The sequence below is a fragment of the Diaphorina citri genome, unplaced genomic scaffold (genome assembly GCF_000475195.1).
Source record: "Diaphorina citri unplaced genomic scaffold, Diaci psyllid genome assembly version 1.1 scaffold405, whole genome shotgun sequence".
Classification (NCBI taxonomy): domain Eukaryota; kingdom Metazoa; phylum Arthropoda; class Insecta; order Hemiptera; family Psyllidae; genus Diaphorina; species Diaphorina citri.
In genome coordinates, this window is record NW_007377840.1 from 70154 (window position 1) to 86046 (window position 15893).

General features: G+C 35.8%; 2 protein-coding genes across 7 annotated transcripts in view; one reads left to right on the top strand and one right to left on the bottom strand.

Annotated features, from left to right (window-relative positions):
- The window catches only part of LOC103508507 (zinc finger protein 184), a 26439-nt gene continuing 10546 nt past the window's right edge, over positions 1-15893 (bottom strand). For 2 of the 5 annotated variants that reach the window (XM_008473062.3, XM_026823099.1), the window contains exons 3-11: positions 9821-9994; positions 6189-6429; positions 4163-4353; positions 2933-3049; positions 2203-2318; positions 1296-1633; positions 789-986; positions 361-612; positions 1-195 (exon numbers count right to left, since the gene is read on the bottom strand). In XM_008473062.3, the coding sequence (XP_008471284.1) occupies positions 62-195; positions 361-612; positions 789-986; positions 1296-1633; positions 2203-2318; positions 2933-3049; positions 4163-4353; positions 6189-6429; positions 9821-9994 (1761 nt within the window). In that variant the 3' untranslated portion in view covers positions 1-61. Of the gene's footprint in view, positions 196-360; positions 613-788; positions 987-1295; positions 1634-2202; positions 2319-2932; positions 3050-4162; positions 4354-6188; positions 6430-9820; positions 9995-15037; positions 15346-15396; positions 15657-15893 lie in introns of those variants that run through there. The other 3 variants (XM_008473060.3, XM_008473061.3, XM_026823100.1) reach the window with 3 other exon arrangements.
- Positions 14201-15893, top strand: part of LOC103508506 (DNA replication complex GINS protein SLD5) — a 2930-nt gene continuing 1237 nt past the window's right edge. The window contains exon 1 of one of the 2 annotated variants that reach the window (XM_008473059.3): positions 14201-14313. The gene's annotated coding sequence lies outside the window, so the exon portion shown is untranslated. Of the gene's footprint in view, positions 14365-15893 lie in introns of both variants that reach the window. The other variant, XM_008473058.3, reaches the window with a different exon arrangement.

Here is a 15893-nt window from a genome sequence, read left to right on the forward strand (position 1 = left end):
CCGTCTGACATCACAAGATGTTTTTACACCCTGGTTAAGGTTGGCTTTTCTAATTCTAGATTTATGTGTTGGAAATAAAATTAACCTGTTGTGGTTCTTCGGACTCTGCGATCATATCTACTTCCTGTTTGAGAACCAATGTGTTAGTGTCATCTGGTTCCATCATAACATTTTCTTCTCTTCTGTCAGCTCGATCTGAAACACAGCACAAAGTACACCATACATACTTGTACATACTTAGCTTAGTTAGGTTGATTGATAGCGCGTCTTCCTTGTAAGCCCTAGGCCACAGGTTAGATTCCCGCCCGGGGCGCATCGTTTTCGGAACGGGTGGCTTTCTCCTATCCTGTCTTTCCTTACCTTGATGTTGATTCTCATCAGTGCTGAGTCTATTCAGTTGAATCACTTGAATGTTCTTTCTATTCCTATGCCGGCCCTTGTGTGTCTTGAGGAACTCGGGAGACACGAATGTCTTGAAACAAATGTCACATCTATATTGGAATGGTGTAGGGGCAGACCCATCTCCTGCAGCGGCTGCAGCTTCCTTACTCTCTGCACAACCATGATTGGCGACGTGCATCATGTAGTAGTGCTTCACTACAAATGATTTACCTGAAATACACATCATCCCTTAAAAACACAAAGTCCACCCAAAAAGTATCCTCCCTGATGTGTTATTTACCTTACTTTGATAGCTCAGGTTCAAATCATAAACATGTATCCACCCACTATTTGTCAATATTCAAAGAAGTAAAGTACATAATATGTAGTATGTATAAAATAATTACCACAGTAATCACACACGTAGGGGCCACAGATCCCATGAGTCTTCCTATGTTTATGCAGATTGTCTTTCCTGCTGAACATTTTGCTACAGATATCGCAAGGATGCATTTTCTGTCCTGTATGACTTGTGCCGTGTCGCAGGAGATGTTCTTTCCGGGAGAACGCTTTGCCACAAGTGCCGCAAATGAATGGTCTTTCACCTGAGAGCAAAACATTATTCAGTAGTTGAGTAACATTAGAGACAGCTAGATTACTTGTTTTTTATTATCATACTTTTTTCCACCAAGGAGATTCCTCTTTAGGGGTCACAGCGCGACCACACTTGCTGCCACAGGCCACTCATATATTTTCAATTGTTATCTGGAACATTATGCGTTCAGGATAAAATCCGCCCTGGGCCTGGGCGGGAAAATTTCAAGCTGGTATTCTCCCTGTTTAATGTTCCTTAGCCAGACAAAGTTCATAAAGTTCACAGAAGCACTATTATACAATTTTAATAATATGCTCACCAGTGTGAAGTTTTTTGTGTTGAAACAAATGTTCCTTGCGTCGGAATGACTTGCTGCACATATCACACGGATAGTTGAGTGGTGTATCTCCTCCTCCTCCCCCCGTATCTCCTGACTTGACCACATCTTGATTGTTAGATTGCACAAGAACACCAGGGGTCTGAACATTGCTCGTACAGGTCGCAATGTGATGTGTCATCTCTTCGTTAGACATGAGCATCTTGCCACAATTCCCGCACATGGCCACACTGTCGCTGGGTAGAGAAGATTGAGCAGCAGGAGGAGGAGACTCTGTCATTGTTTTGATTTTCAGAAACTCGCTGATGTTGGACATATTCCTGAGGAAATCAATAAAGCTAGGCTCAATGGTCACTGTTGTGGACGCACATTTACATACAATTTCAACATGTTGTTGTTTTTATTTTATTTCATCGAACAATTCTTTTCATGTGGAGTGGACTACTGAATCTACCCAACCTGAAAAGTTGTCAGTTTTTTTTTTTTTTTTTTTTTTTTTTTTTTTTTTTTTTTTTTTTTTTTATCAGTGCTTATAAGCACATTTCAATGAAACCAATTCTTGATGGACTGCTGAAGTTAAGTAACGTTGGAAGGGTGACTGCCTGGCTGGGACGTGTGTTGCTGTCTATTTCGGGTGCACTCAGCATTGGGAGGGCAACTGAGGAGTCAATAAAATCCCGATAAGAGGTAAATCATCTGACTCGTAGGTCATAAAACTATATCTAAAAAAATAATAATAATAAAAAAACTTGGCTGCCTTACATAAATATGATGTATACAATATACTCGTATGAAAAAAAAAGGAGATTATCTAGAAAATATCTTGATGGAATAATAAAAATAAATGTAAATACATTTACATTTATTATCTAGAAAAGAAAAAAATTACCTGTCTTCCCTATGATCCTTATTGTATCCACTGAACTGAACATACTGCATAGCGTCATCTCTGTTTTCATGTTCCTCTGTATCATGAGTCACCTCTTCATGTTGCTCGTCCTCCGGCTAGAATTATAACAAATAATATAATATTTATCATTCCGGCAAGTTAAGTAGACTGGAATGACTGGATGATACAAGTAGTTCCAGTTCCTTATATTAATACTAGCAACAGATGTACATGCGGTCATACTTGTGATAGGTTTTTTTTTTTTTTTTTTTTTTTTTTTTTTTTTTTTTTTTTAATTTAAAAAATTTTACAGAGGGAACTTTAAGGGCAAAGGTCTTTAATACTAGCAACAGATGTACATGCGGTCATACTTGTGATAGGTTTTTTTTTTTTTTTTTTTTTTCATTTCATTTTATTTATTTAATTTAAAAGATTTGACAGAGGGAACTGTAAGTGCAAAGGTCTTATTGTCCCGAAATCGAAAAGAGAAGGAAGATAGGATAGGAGAAAGCCAGCCGTTCCGAGAACAAACATTATCCCATCAGGATAAAATCCGCCCCGGACGAGAAAAGAACCAGTTGAGACTTGAATATTATACTCTCATACATGATGTGTTCTTATCCCATCAAATATACTGGACCTTGTTCAAACTGTTGGGAAAAAGTCCTATTCAGGCAGGATAAACAAGGTCTATTCTATTCCATTAGATTATTCTAGTAATATTACTTGCCATTGAAGATACAGAAGACGCCCTAGCTTCAGATTGATCTATTGTATTGACGAAGTTAAACCTTGGATCCGTAGAGGGGACTAAAGCGACAGTGGCAGATCCTTGAGATGTGGGCAGCTGAAATGATGAAAACAAACTTCATTGTACTTCCATTATATATGTAAAACACCAACACCGCCGCCACCACCATCGCCACCACCATCGCCACCACCATCGCCACCACCACCACCGCCACCTATAGGATTGAAGTCTTGTACTACCATCTGTTTCGTTTTGTTATAGCGTTGCTTACCTGTACATATCTATAGGATTGAAGTCTTGTACTACCATCTGTTTCGTTTTGTTATAGCGTTGCTTACCTGTACATATCTATAGGATTGAAGTCTTGTACTACCATCTGTTTCGTTTTGTTATAGCGTTGCTTACCTGTACATATCTATAGGATTGAAGTCTTGTACTACCATCTGTTTCGTTTTGTTATAGCGTTGCTTACCTGTACATATCTATAGGATTGAAGTCTTGTACTACCATCTGTTTCGTTTTGTTATAGCGTTGCTTACCTGTACATATCTATAGGATTGAAGTCTTGTACTACCATCTGTTTCGTTTTGTTATAGCGTTGCTTACCTGTACATATCTATAGGATTGAAGTCTTGTACTACCATCTGTTTCGTTTTGTTATAGCGTTGCTTACCTGTACATATCTATAGGATTGAAGTCTTGTACTACCATCTGTTTCGTTTTGTTATAGCGTTGCTTACCTGTACATATCTATAGGATTGAAGTCTTGTACTACCATCTGTTTCGTTTTGTTATAGCGTTGCTTACCTGTACATATCTATAGGATTGAAGTCTTGTACTACCATCTGTTTCGTTTTGTTATAGCGTTGCTTACCTGTACATATCTATAGGATTGAAGTCTTGTACTACCATCTGTTTCGTTTTGTTATAGCGTTGCTTACCTGTACATATCTATAGGATTGAAGTCTTGTACTACCATCTGTTTCGTTTTGTTATAGCGTTGCTTACCTGTACATATCTATAGGATTGAAGTCTTGTACTACCATCTGTTTCGTTTTGTTATAGCGTTGCTTACCTGTACATATCTATAGGATTGAAGTCTTGTACTACCATCTGTTTCGTTTTGTTATAGCGTTGCTTACCTGTACATATCTATAGGATTGAAGTCTTGTACTACCATCTGTTTCGTTTTGTTATAGCGTTGCTTACCTGTACATATCTATAGGATTGAAGTCTTGTACTACCATCTGTTTCGTTTTGTTGAACAATTTGAACAGATGCTCCAGCTTGCACCAAGTTCTGTAGGCCTTCCATAGAGACTGGCAATACCATCGTGTTACTCCCACTCAACTTGATTGGACTTTGTGATATATTCACTGGTAATGTAATCGTTTTTGTACCTGTTCGTGGAATGGAATAAATTAATTATCACTGGATTATTTCAAGTCTACATCAGCCATGAGCAAACAACGACCCGCAGGTCAAATCGGGCCTGCCAAAGAATTTGATCCTGTCCGCGAACTTTCTATTTTCAAGTCCCTCTCGTGGGTAAGCAAACGACTTTTAGACGAATCCATGGATATTTGAAGAAATTACCCTTATGTAAAAATGATCCTTTTATGAATTTTTACTGGATTTCCCATGGATTGTAGACCAAAATTTTCAAACATTTCGCCTTCAGCGCTGTTCATTCAACTTCTTTTCTTTTCAAGCATGAAGTGGGGTGAAAAAATGCTAGAAGTGGGGTGAAAAAATGCTAAGTATCCCTCTTTGACCATTTTATTATTTTTCCCCAATTCACAGGGTGAGCGATAGAATAGAAAGTAAATAAAAAAGTCCCAGAATGAAGAAAGAAGAAAAAAAAAAAGTACTTTACAATATGTAGTATGTCAAGCTCCTTGACCATTCGGTCACTCTCCCAGATAAGATATTGGGGAGAAATAGTAGTATATTAAGGTTTGCGCGATATCCATGTCACACGCCAGTGTTGCCAAGTTGGATTTTTTTGAATTGCGTTTTTTTTTCGCGGGCAAATTTTGCGGCGTGATATTTACGTAAAAAATAACTTTATCTCGGAAAAGAGAATACGATTATTTTTTATTTTTGTCTATATCATAAATTTATTTATAACTAATTATCTCTCACATGAGACACCTCAAATATCTAAATATAGAGTTGCAAAACGACACAGCATAAAAGCTAATAATAATAATAATAATAATAATAATAATAATAATAATAATAATAATAATAATAATAATAATAATAATAATAATAATAATAATATAAGTATTATTAAGTTAATAATACAAATTTTCATACTAATGTTACTATATTACAGTACATAATATATATACTAATCATAACATTTTAATTTCTTATCATAATCATGATATAGTTCATTTTATTCTTCTTCTTCCTCTACTTCTTGATTATATTGTCAAATTTCATTGTTTCCGTTTCTAAAAGGTGTTTTTGTATCTCCAATTTCATTTCTTTTTTACTGTCTATAATTTTCTCAAGTTCATTTGGTAATGAATTTATCAAGTTCGGTACTTGATATATTTTTTGTAGTTTTGCCCATAGTTGATTTCTTGTATTAGGTGTTAAGTATGTGTATTCCTTGTATTGTATGGATTTTTCATATATTATTCTATGTATGTCTTCATAATAGTGTTTACTATCATTCAAATTTATTGCAAGTTTTGGAAATTCAGTATTCTATAGAATTTCATTTTTTTCCTCCTCTTCGTTTTTCTTTTGTTGTAAAAGGAGATATATGTTGCTTTGAGTATTCTTTTATGCATTGATTTTATAGGCTTTAAATTTTCTTCTGAGGTGGTATCCATAACTTTCAAATGGCATATCTTAATATAGATTCACATAAAGTTTTATATATCATGCATTTCGTTGTTAGTGGTAAAACTTTTTCATATGCTTCATTTGATACATTACTGGAATTCAATTTGTTCTTGATGTATTGGGTTTGTGTTTTCCATTTCATGTTTTTATCCCAAATGTACAGCAAGATATTTTATAGAAGTTTCTTGTTTAATTATATTGCAATTGCATAACATATTAATAATATAATATTATATATTGTATAATAATATTAATATTAATATTAATAATATTATATATATATAATCCCCATGTTTTTACTTTCTTTAGTTCAGAATTTAAAGGGTAGCCAAGAAATTGTATTTCGAATGATTCTAGTACAAGAGTTACATACCATTCTGGTTATCAACAAAACTAATGTTGGATCTTGGTACTGAAGTGACGACACTGCTGTGATGTTCTGGTTTGACAACTTGGATGACAGAATCCGTTGCTTTGCTGACGACACTAATGCTGTGCTGTTGTTCCGATTTACCCAAAACTTCACCATGTTGCTGCTGCTGCTGCTGCTGTTCCTCCAGTTCTGGATGCTCCTCTTGAGCTTGTCCATCATTGTTGGTTTCTTTCACATAAACCTGGGATTTACAAAAACACAATAAATAAATGCCATTTCTTTGTGTTATTATATCATAACTTTGGTGTTTACTCCAGCATAGTAGGATTTTCAAAAATTTCAATAATCCAGCACCTAATGTTTTTTTACCTACCATGCTGTCACTGCTTACTATTTGCATTTATATTACATAGCTAGGTACTCATTTTCCTCACGAGGCTAAGTGGGCCCGGCAACAGCCAGTCACGGCATCAATCATTTGCATGATACAAATTTTTTGACCCCACTGGGAATCGAACCCGGGTCTCCAGTGTGCAAGGCGAGCGCAGTAACCTCTATGCCATGGGAGCTGACAACACAACAGATACATTAAACATATTTTAAAATTTTAATTAAATGTTTGTTTGATTTGGTACCTACCTACTCTGAGTACCTACCTATTAGCATAGGCACTCGAGTCTATACAGTGTTTATAAAGTCCAAAGACCCCTGAATATTTTTTGAATGGCTAAAGATGAGAAGCTGAAATTTAGAGTATGTAATGTTTTATTTTCTGAAATACCATTTTTTGACGTACTCGCCAAATTTCCCAGGGTCAGCCCCAGGGGGGGTCAACTTCAAAATCTCTAATAGGAACCACATAATTGTGACACACCATGTTACATAAACAGCATAAAAAACCAAATTCTTTGGTATATGTGAACTCAATCCAACAACCAGGGCCAGATTTGTGGCCTATTCAAATGTTCATTTTTCCATGTTCTCACGCCAATAGCGGAAGCACCAAAAATGGAAAATTCATATTGATCGGTGATTTGTGCTTCAAATATGTAGGTCCAAAAATAAATTTAGACTTTTGGCAATGATGGCCTCTGGGGTGAAAATGGATGTTTTGAAATTTAGATTTTTGGGTCTGAATTTCAATGTGAATCAATATGAATTTTCCCATTTTTGGTGCTTCCCCTATTGGTAGAAGAACATCAAAAAATTAAAAAAATTGACTAGTCTACAACTCTGGCCCTGGTTGTCGGATCGAGCTCAAGCATGTACCAAAAAATTTGGTATTGTCACGCCACGGCCAGACAGTTTCTCCTGACTTAGTGCTCTTTTGCTTCGGTCTAGAACCTAGAGGATCCCAGGAGAGGATATTGCAGTAGAGACTGGTTTTGGACGGAGAGACAGCAGGTTGTTTGAAAGGTAAGATCCACGTAGGTATTTATTAATAATTTATTAAATATTATTTCCCTAATCATAAGAGTTGAGTTATTATCCTTTAACTTTTTATTGAGCTATTTATTTTTATATTTTATTCTCCATTACCAATATAATAAATTAAGGAGCGCGGTAGCGCTCCGCCCCGCCAAGTCAAGAAAGTTTGACCGCGTTTCACATATTAAATAAATACCATTCCCAAACTCCTGTTTGTTTCTTCGTTCTAAAAAACCTTTCCCCGTCGTGAGACGTTAAATCCCGACAGGTTCACCTACCAAAATAGGTACCTGTCACAGTATACGAGTATTATGCTGTTTAACATGGTGTGTCACAATTAGGGGGTTCTTATTTGGGATTTTGAGGTTGAACCCCCTGGGGCTGACCATGGCTCCAGCCAAAATTTGGCAAGTACTTCAAAAGATGGTATTTTAAAAGATAAAATACAATACATACTAACCTAATTTCTGCTTCTCAACTCTAGCGTCAACTTTATAAACACTCTGTAGATTTGGTCAATGGGTACTGAACACAGTTGTTCTTCTCTATCTTGAAAACAGGATGGTTGCTTTTCACTCTTGCCACATTTGATTTGTACTGCTTTCATATAAGTACATTTTGAACCTTCGGAAATTTACTAGCTGAATTCTGCCACTTTGCTCCAGAATCCCGCTAGTTCATCCCGAGGCATGGTCAAACTTGTAGAAAAGGCATGGCCAAACTTGTAGAAAATAATAAAAAATACGGTCACGCTGTGCACTCCCTATTAGCTGCATAGTTATCAAACTAGAAACATAAACAAAACTCAAAATGTTGGTTGAGAGCAGAACATTTCTCTCCCACAGTCTCTGCGCTCTGTGTATTTCTTAAGGTGGAGTTTTTAGCGATCAAAAATTGATATCTCAGGATTGGTTTAGATTTTTGCAAAATCTTTTCTTATTGCACACCTAGACCACAAAAGGAATATTCCTACCAAATTTCAGCTTTCTAGGTGTTGTGGTTCAGGAGATAGAGCAATCAGTGTGTGAAATGTAAAAGGATCTTGATTTTATAATATAAGATATAAAAAAATCTGACCACCCTGTATGGACATTTTTTTATATTATTATTTTCAAGTTTAAGCATTTAAATGAAACTGGAACTTTACCAGCCCTTAAACAATTGGTGCCTCTGGTGGTCATGCAAACTATGACAAAGCACACTACTTAACCACTCACAAAAAAAATCATCAACCATTAAAATTGGTCTAATAAAAGAGGCAGCACCAGAAAATGATCAAAAATTTGATGTTTTTTTACATGGTTTTACTTAACTTGAGATCTCTATTAGTTTGTACTTTATTTTTTAAAGTCAGATAATAATAGGAATAGTCCTCATAGGAACAAAAGTTTTTCTCGTAAATCTCAGGGGAAAAACGAAGTACGTTCAAATCGTACTCGTACAAATAATAATAATAAAAAAACTTGGCTGCCTTACATAAATATGATGTATACAATATACTCGTATGAAAAAAAAGGAGATTATCTAGAAAATATCTTGATGGAATAATAAAAATAAATGTAAATACATTTACATTTATTATCTAGAAAAGAAAAAAATTACCTGTCTTCCCTATGATCCTTATTGTATCCACTGAACTGAACATACTGCATAGCGTCATCTCTGTTTTCATGTTCCTCTGTATCATGAGTCACCTCTTCATGTTGCTCGTCCTCCGGCTAGAATTATAACAAATAATATAATATTTATCATTCCGGCAAGTTAAGTAGACTGGAATGACTGGATGATACAAGTAGTTCCAGTTCCTTATATTAATACTAGCAACAGATGTACATGCGGTCATACTTGTGATAGGTTTTTTTTTTTTTTTTTTTTTTTTTTTTTTTTTTTTTTTTTTTCACTGTGTAAAATAAAAGATAGGTGTTTCACCGCCGTTTTTAACTCTTAGCAATGAAACAACTGCTACATTAGATGCATATGGTCTGTGTCATAGCATGCCCATCCCGTAGTATGTCCCTCATCAGATGGGCGATAAGAGACACAATGCTTCCCATTTAGGTGCTGGGTCAACACGAGAACACCAGAAAGTAACCCGTTGAAATATTTGCAATCCAAAAACGAGAAGTTTAGTAACATCCACTTTCACCCCCAGAAGCCATCAGGGCTCATATTTTAAACTGTTGCTGTGACTATACAATACTTACACTGCTCACTTTCCCCTCAGATCTTCTGTATTCATCTGAACATCTCAGTGATGTAAAATATGTTTCTAACATGGCTTCAGCACTCACAGCTGACTGTCGAAATGATATATACTCCTCTATTTTATCCAGACATAGATTACAAACAGTTTTGGGAAGGGAGTCATCTTCTTGAATCTGTAAAGGAAAAAAAATATATATATAGGTACACAATAGATCAGTTGCGCTTACTTGGGTCACTTGGGTGATGTTTCAAAGTCATAGATGATAGAGCAGGAAAAATGAGGACCAACGGAATTTTTTTTTTCTTCTACGACTTCTAGATCCCGAGATAAATCGATTAAAAAAATACCGGTAAATCGTGAACTTTGACGTCACGGGTTACGCTCCCGTAGGCGATGACGTCACATCAAATGTCCCAAGCAAAGCTCCTTTGCAGGCAACACATTAATGTGTTTGTGCGCATACGTTTCTGCGCATTTCTTTCTGCTCTTCCGCAATCGTGCTTGCATACTGGCGCTACCTAAACAAAGTCTGATGTCACACATCTTTGAACTCTTTCATTAGAACGGAAAATAAAAATTGAATTTTCTACCTTTTACAGTTATTTGGATTTGGATTTTTCCCAACTTTTTACACAGGAATCGACCATTTATTTATAATTTTTACCCATTTGTAACCACTCCATTATTTATTTTAATGAATCTGACTCCTCCTCTGCTTCTTCTTCTTCTTCAGGGTGTGTTTATGTACCGGGTTGAGATGAGCTCGGACGACGTGAGATAGCTGTCCCGGCAGCAATTTTTAAAATTTATTTTATATTTATTTTTGTTTGCTTTGTAATTCGCTTGTTTGTAACATCTAATATAAATGAAAAGTATAATATAAACGTGCAAACTAGAGATAAAAAGTAAAAAAATGAATTCAGATTGTACAAGTTGTGGAAAAAAAAATCAAAATTTCGAATTTCCCGCCAACTTTACACAATCATGAAGGCTTAATGGCTTATCTCAGCCCGGTACATAAACACACAAATCAAAATTTCGAATTTCCCGCCAACTTTACACAATCATGAAGGCTTAATGGCTTATCTCAGCCCGGTACATAAACACACCCTCACTCTGAGGAAAATAAAAAGAATGGTTTGTTGCATAGAGCATTCCTGGTATAGTCCTAGGACACAACTGTAACAATTTGGTAGAAAATGACAGTCACCCACCCAGATATTAACCAAAGTCAATGTTGCTTGACTCTTATGTATTTTGGAAATGGTACTCAAGAGATATTAAAAGCATTCACAAGTGAATATTCTATCCTATGTGATTTTTTACACCAAATCAAATGGTGCTACTTTTATTACTACCTATCCAAATTACAGTTGAGAAGTTACCAGTCCAATACTCCCCTGTGTCTACTTTTTTTTTTACTCCCATTATGTAATAGAAAGTCATGTAACATTCACACCAGATTTTTATTCAAGTGGCTAGTTGGTATACTTACTTACCTAAGCTGTCTTGTGGACCATGTTTAAAGAAGGCCTGTCAAGCTAACAGCCTGTTGGTGAAACCCACCCTTTATTAATTATTACAAACCCACACCTGCCATTATCATAAATCCATGCCTGTGGAGCTTTGGGTATACAGATTAAATTGTATTCAAGCTAGAATGCTCAAAATTTACTACAGCAGAGTTGTGCAGGGTCACTACACAGGCTAGATGAAAGTAGATTCCAAGATCAACAGCTGTGTTCCTAAAAGAAAACTTGGTCCAAAATCTTGGTTTCATTATTGAATGTACAGCCTCCAACTATTTTATTTTCATTCTAGGTAACCTCCTAAATGAAAGGTGAGTATTAGTGAAAAAAATAGAGAAAGTTGAACAGTTGCCCTTTTTTCTTGATATTTTGGTTAAGAAGCATTTTAGGGCATATATTCATAGACTAAAAAAGTCTTGTATTGATCTCCTGGATCTATGATTTGACTATATATATATATATATACTAGCTGAATTCTGCCACTTTGCTCCAGAATCCCGCTAGTTCATCCCGAGGCATGGTCAAACTTGTAGAAAAGGCATGGCCAAACTTGTAGAAAATAATAAAAAATACGGTCACGCTGTGCACTCCCTATTAGCTGCATAGTTATCAAACTAGAAACATAAACAAAACTCAAAATGTTGGTTGAGAGCAGAACATTTCTCTCCCACAGTCTCTGCGCTCTGTGTATTTCTTAAGGTGGAGTTTTTAGCGATCAAAAATTGATATCTCAGGATTGGTTTAGATTTTTGCAAAATCTTTTCTTATTGCACACCTAGACCACAAAAGGAATATTCCTACCAAATTTCAGCTTTCTAGGTGTTGTGGTTCAGGAGATAGAGCAATCAGTGTGTGAAATGTAAAAGGATCTTGATTTTATAATATAAGATATAAAAAAATCTGACCACCCTGTATGGACATTTTTTTATATTATTATTTTCAAGTTTAAGCATTTAAATGAAACTGGAACTTTACCAGCCCTTAAACAATTGGTGCCTCTGGTGGTCATGCAAACTATGACAAAGCACACTACTTAACCACTCACAAAAAAAATCATCAACCATTAAAATTGGTCTAATAAAAGAGGCAGCACCAGAAAATGATCAAAAATTTGATGTTTTTTTACATGGTTTTACTTAACTTGAGATCTCTATTAGTTTGTACTTTATTTTTTAAAGTCAGATAATAATAGGAATAGTCCTCATAGGAACAAAAGTTTTTCTCGTAAATCTCAGGGGAAAAACGAAGTACGTTCAAATCGTACTCGTACTCATGCACGGAAAGTTAGCAGGATTCCATACTCACACTATGGTAATCAGGAGGGCCAGTATAATTCTAGACCTAATCACAATGTGTTTTCATACCCTAATCTTAATTTGTATGACCCTTATTGTTATGATCCCTACAATGCTAGACCTTATCCGTGGGTATATTATGATTATGACTATGGGTGGGATTGTCCACCTCTTATGACAAATAGGTTTTTCTATTAGGTACTGACGAGCCTCAGTCGGATGATATATCTGACGTCTCGGACTCAGTAAGCATTAGAGTTTACCACGATATTTTGACACCGAAGTCTCGGCATTTTACTAAGAGACGCAGGATTGGGCATAGGGTGAGTCGCCGCGCTTCGCAGGGTGGGGGTTCTCGTACTTGTCGTCCGGCCTCTGATTCAAATGTCGGGACTAGCGGTCGTGTAAATCTTTTCCGTAGTGGGGGGCTCCGTCAGTGGCGGGTCCTCTGCTGCTGTTTGTGGTGGGGGCTCCGTCAATGGCGGGTCCTCTGCTGCTGTTTGTGGTGGGGGCTCCGTCGGTGGCGGGTCCTCTGCTGCTGTTTGTGGTGGGGGCTCCGTCGGTGGCGGGTCCTCTGCTGTAAGTTAATAATAAACAATAAAAAATAATAATAAAATAATGTATTCAGATTATTCAGAATAAAACTTTTGGCGATTGGCACAATCTGCAATGGGCGATTTTTTTTACTCCATTCATACAACCGGTTGGAACCGTTTGGTCCAATAATAGTCGTATTTTTTCATGCAAACAAAACGAATTCGATTTATTTACAAATATTTTTTCAAATAGGTATTTCGAAGGATCTGGCACAGGGGAGCGTGTTGAGGACGAGATTTTTGTGGGAATTTTGCTATAAATCCCACCATTAAAAAAAATACCCTGAGCGTCCACAAAAAAGGTTCAATAATTTGGTAGTTATTGATCCATTTATCTTAATTTAGGGGGATTTTCATTGATAATAAGTTAATAATAAACAATAAAAAATAATAATAAAATAATGTATTCAGATTATTCAGAATAAAACTTTTGGCGATTGGCACAATCTGCAATGGGCGATTTTTTTTACTCCATTCATACAACCGGTTGGAACCGTTTGGTCCAATAATAGTCGTATTTTTTCATGCAAACAAAACGAATTCGATTTATTTACAAATATTTTTTCAAATAGGTATTTCGAATAGGATTTTTTCTTATTTATCCGCCATGTTTTATTTGTTTTTTTTTGAGCGGCAATTTTAATTTTATAATTAATTTATTATTTTTAATTTTATAATTCTTGAAATTTGAAACTTGAATAGCCGTGTCAACACTTGTGTGAGATTCAAATCAATTAATTACATTGTGACCTTCATCTAATTGTTAATCTTCTTTTATAACAAATCATTTTAAGTTTACTTGCTAGCACACTCTTGCGGACTATTTAGTCGTAAGCGTAAGCTCCTTTTTGCATTTTTTATGACACAAATAAAGTGAATAGAAAAAACAAATAAAATAAATTTTTTATTTGTTTAAAAAAGTACAGTTTAAGAGTTGGCAACGTCGCGTTGTTTATGAAAGGATGAAAGGAAAATACACTTATACACTACTGGCAACAGTGTGGTTAACTTGGTATTGGTAGAAAATTACCTACCTAAACCAATAACGAAACCAACAAAAGTGCTAGAATCGTAAGTCGTAAAACTAAAAACTACATTTAGTACATTTTGACCACTGCTAAAGTAAGTATTTTCTATTATAGAAAAATTTAAATTGATATGACTACTAATTTTTCTAAGAAGGAACTGTAACTGCTAGGGTCATATCTCATCGTCCGGAAATCGAAGAGAGAAAGAAGACAGGACAGGAAGGAGAAAGCCAGCTGTTGAACCCTAAGCTGTTCCGAGAATCGAGAATGAAAGAGGATAAAATCTGCCCTGGGCAGGAATTGAACCGACAGCCAGTGCTTACAACTTACAAGGCAGATGCTCTTCCATTCAAACTGACTAGGATGGCCAATTGGCCATGACTTCTGAATAATTAATGGTTCAGTATTACTGACAGCAAAGTAATGCTATAAATTGTCTATCATAGAAGGGAAAGTAAGGTAGTTGTGCATAAGGCGCGTCAATGGGACATTACAAAAATCCTTTTATAAGAGGGAAGATACTTGCTTAAGGAGTGTTCCTAGTGAAGTTTTAAAAGGCGCGAAGTAAAAACAAGTCACATATTTTAATTGATTAGCACTTAAGAAACGAACTTTGAAATCTTCTTCATCATTTGCTCTACAACTACCTGAAAATGGTTAGCTACTGGATCTTTTAGTAGTCTGCTCAAACTGTTTTGACTTGGCGGAGCAGAGCACTACCTTACTTCATAATGAAATCAAAAGTTATTAGATTTTAATATTATTACCTGTTATTTTGGTTTTCAGTTGAAACTTTTTCACATTTTCATTTTTGATGGGGGTAATGTTTTTTAAGACCATGGGGGTTGGTGGTTCATAATAAAAAAACTCATGTAGGTACCTACCAATGGGAGGACTGTATCAGAGGTCAAGTAAAATCGAAAGTATCCCATCTGGAAAAACTTTTTAATAAAAGAAGTAGGTAATAACTTCGTTCTTCGTGCTTTCTTCGTGTTCAACTGATAAGAAACGATACGCGCTCGAAGTGTTTTGATAACGGAGAACAAGAAGTTACAAGTTCAAAAGTAAAAAAGAGGAAAAGTAGGGGTCTAAGGGGACTTTTTGTAGGGGTTGAAAATCATCCTACCTGAAGAGGGAGACAAGTTTGTATTTTGGTGGGGAGCTGTCTCCTTCGGCCTTCATCCCGGAAGATGTGAGTTTTATTTCCTTCACTGGAGGTACATAACCGACAAAGCTCATAGAAATTAACTCTTCGATAACCTGACATTATTAAAAAGAATTTTGTTCAAACGAAAAGTTAAAAGCCATCAATCTGTCAAAAAGTATCAAACGCAAACTTGCAAACTTCTTTAACTTCTCAACTTCCCCACCCTCTTGAAGGAGGCCATTTTCTAAAGAGAAATGCTGCCAACCTGGATTGGATTTTTTTTTTTATAGGTAGGTACCTACCTGAACATAAAGGTAAAGGCTAAAGGCTTATGTAGGTACGTCCACAAAAAAGGTTCAATAATTTGGTAGTTATTGATCCATTTATCTTAATTTAGGGGGATTTTCATTGATAATAAGTTAATAACAGAAAACTCTCTTCTATTACCTCTTATAAAAAAAGGAAATGGGCTAAAA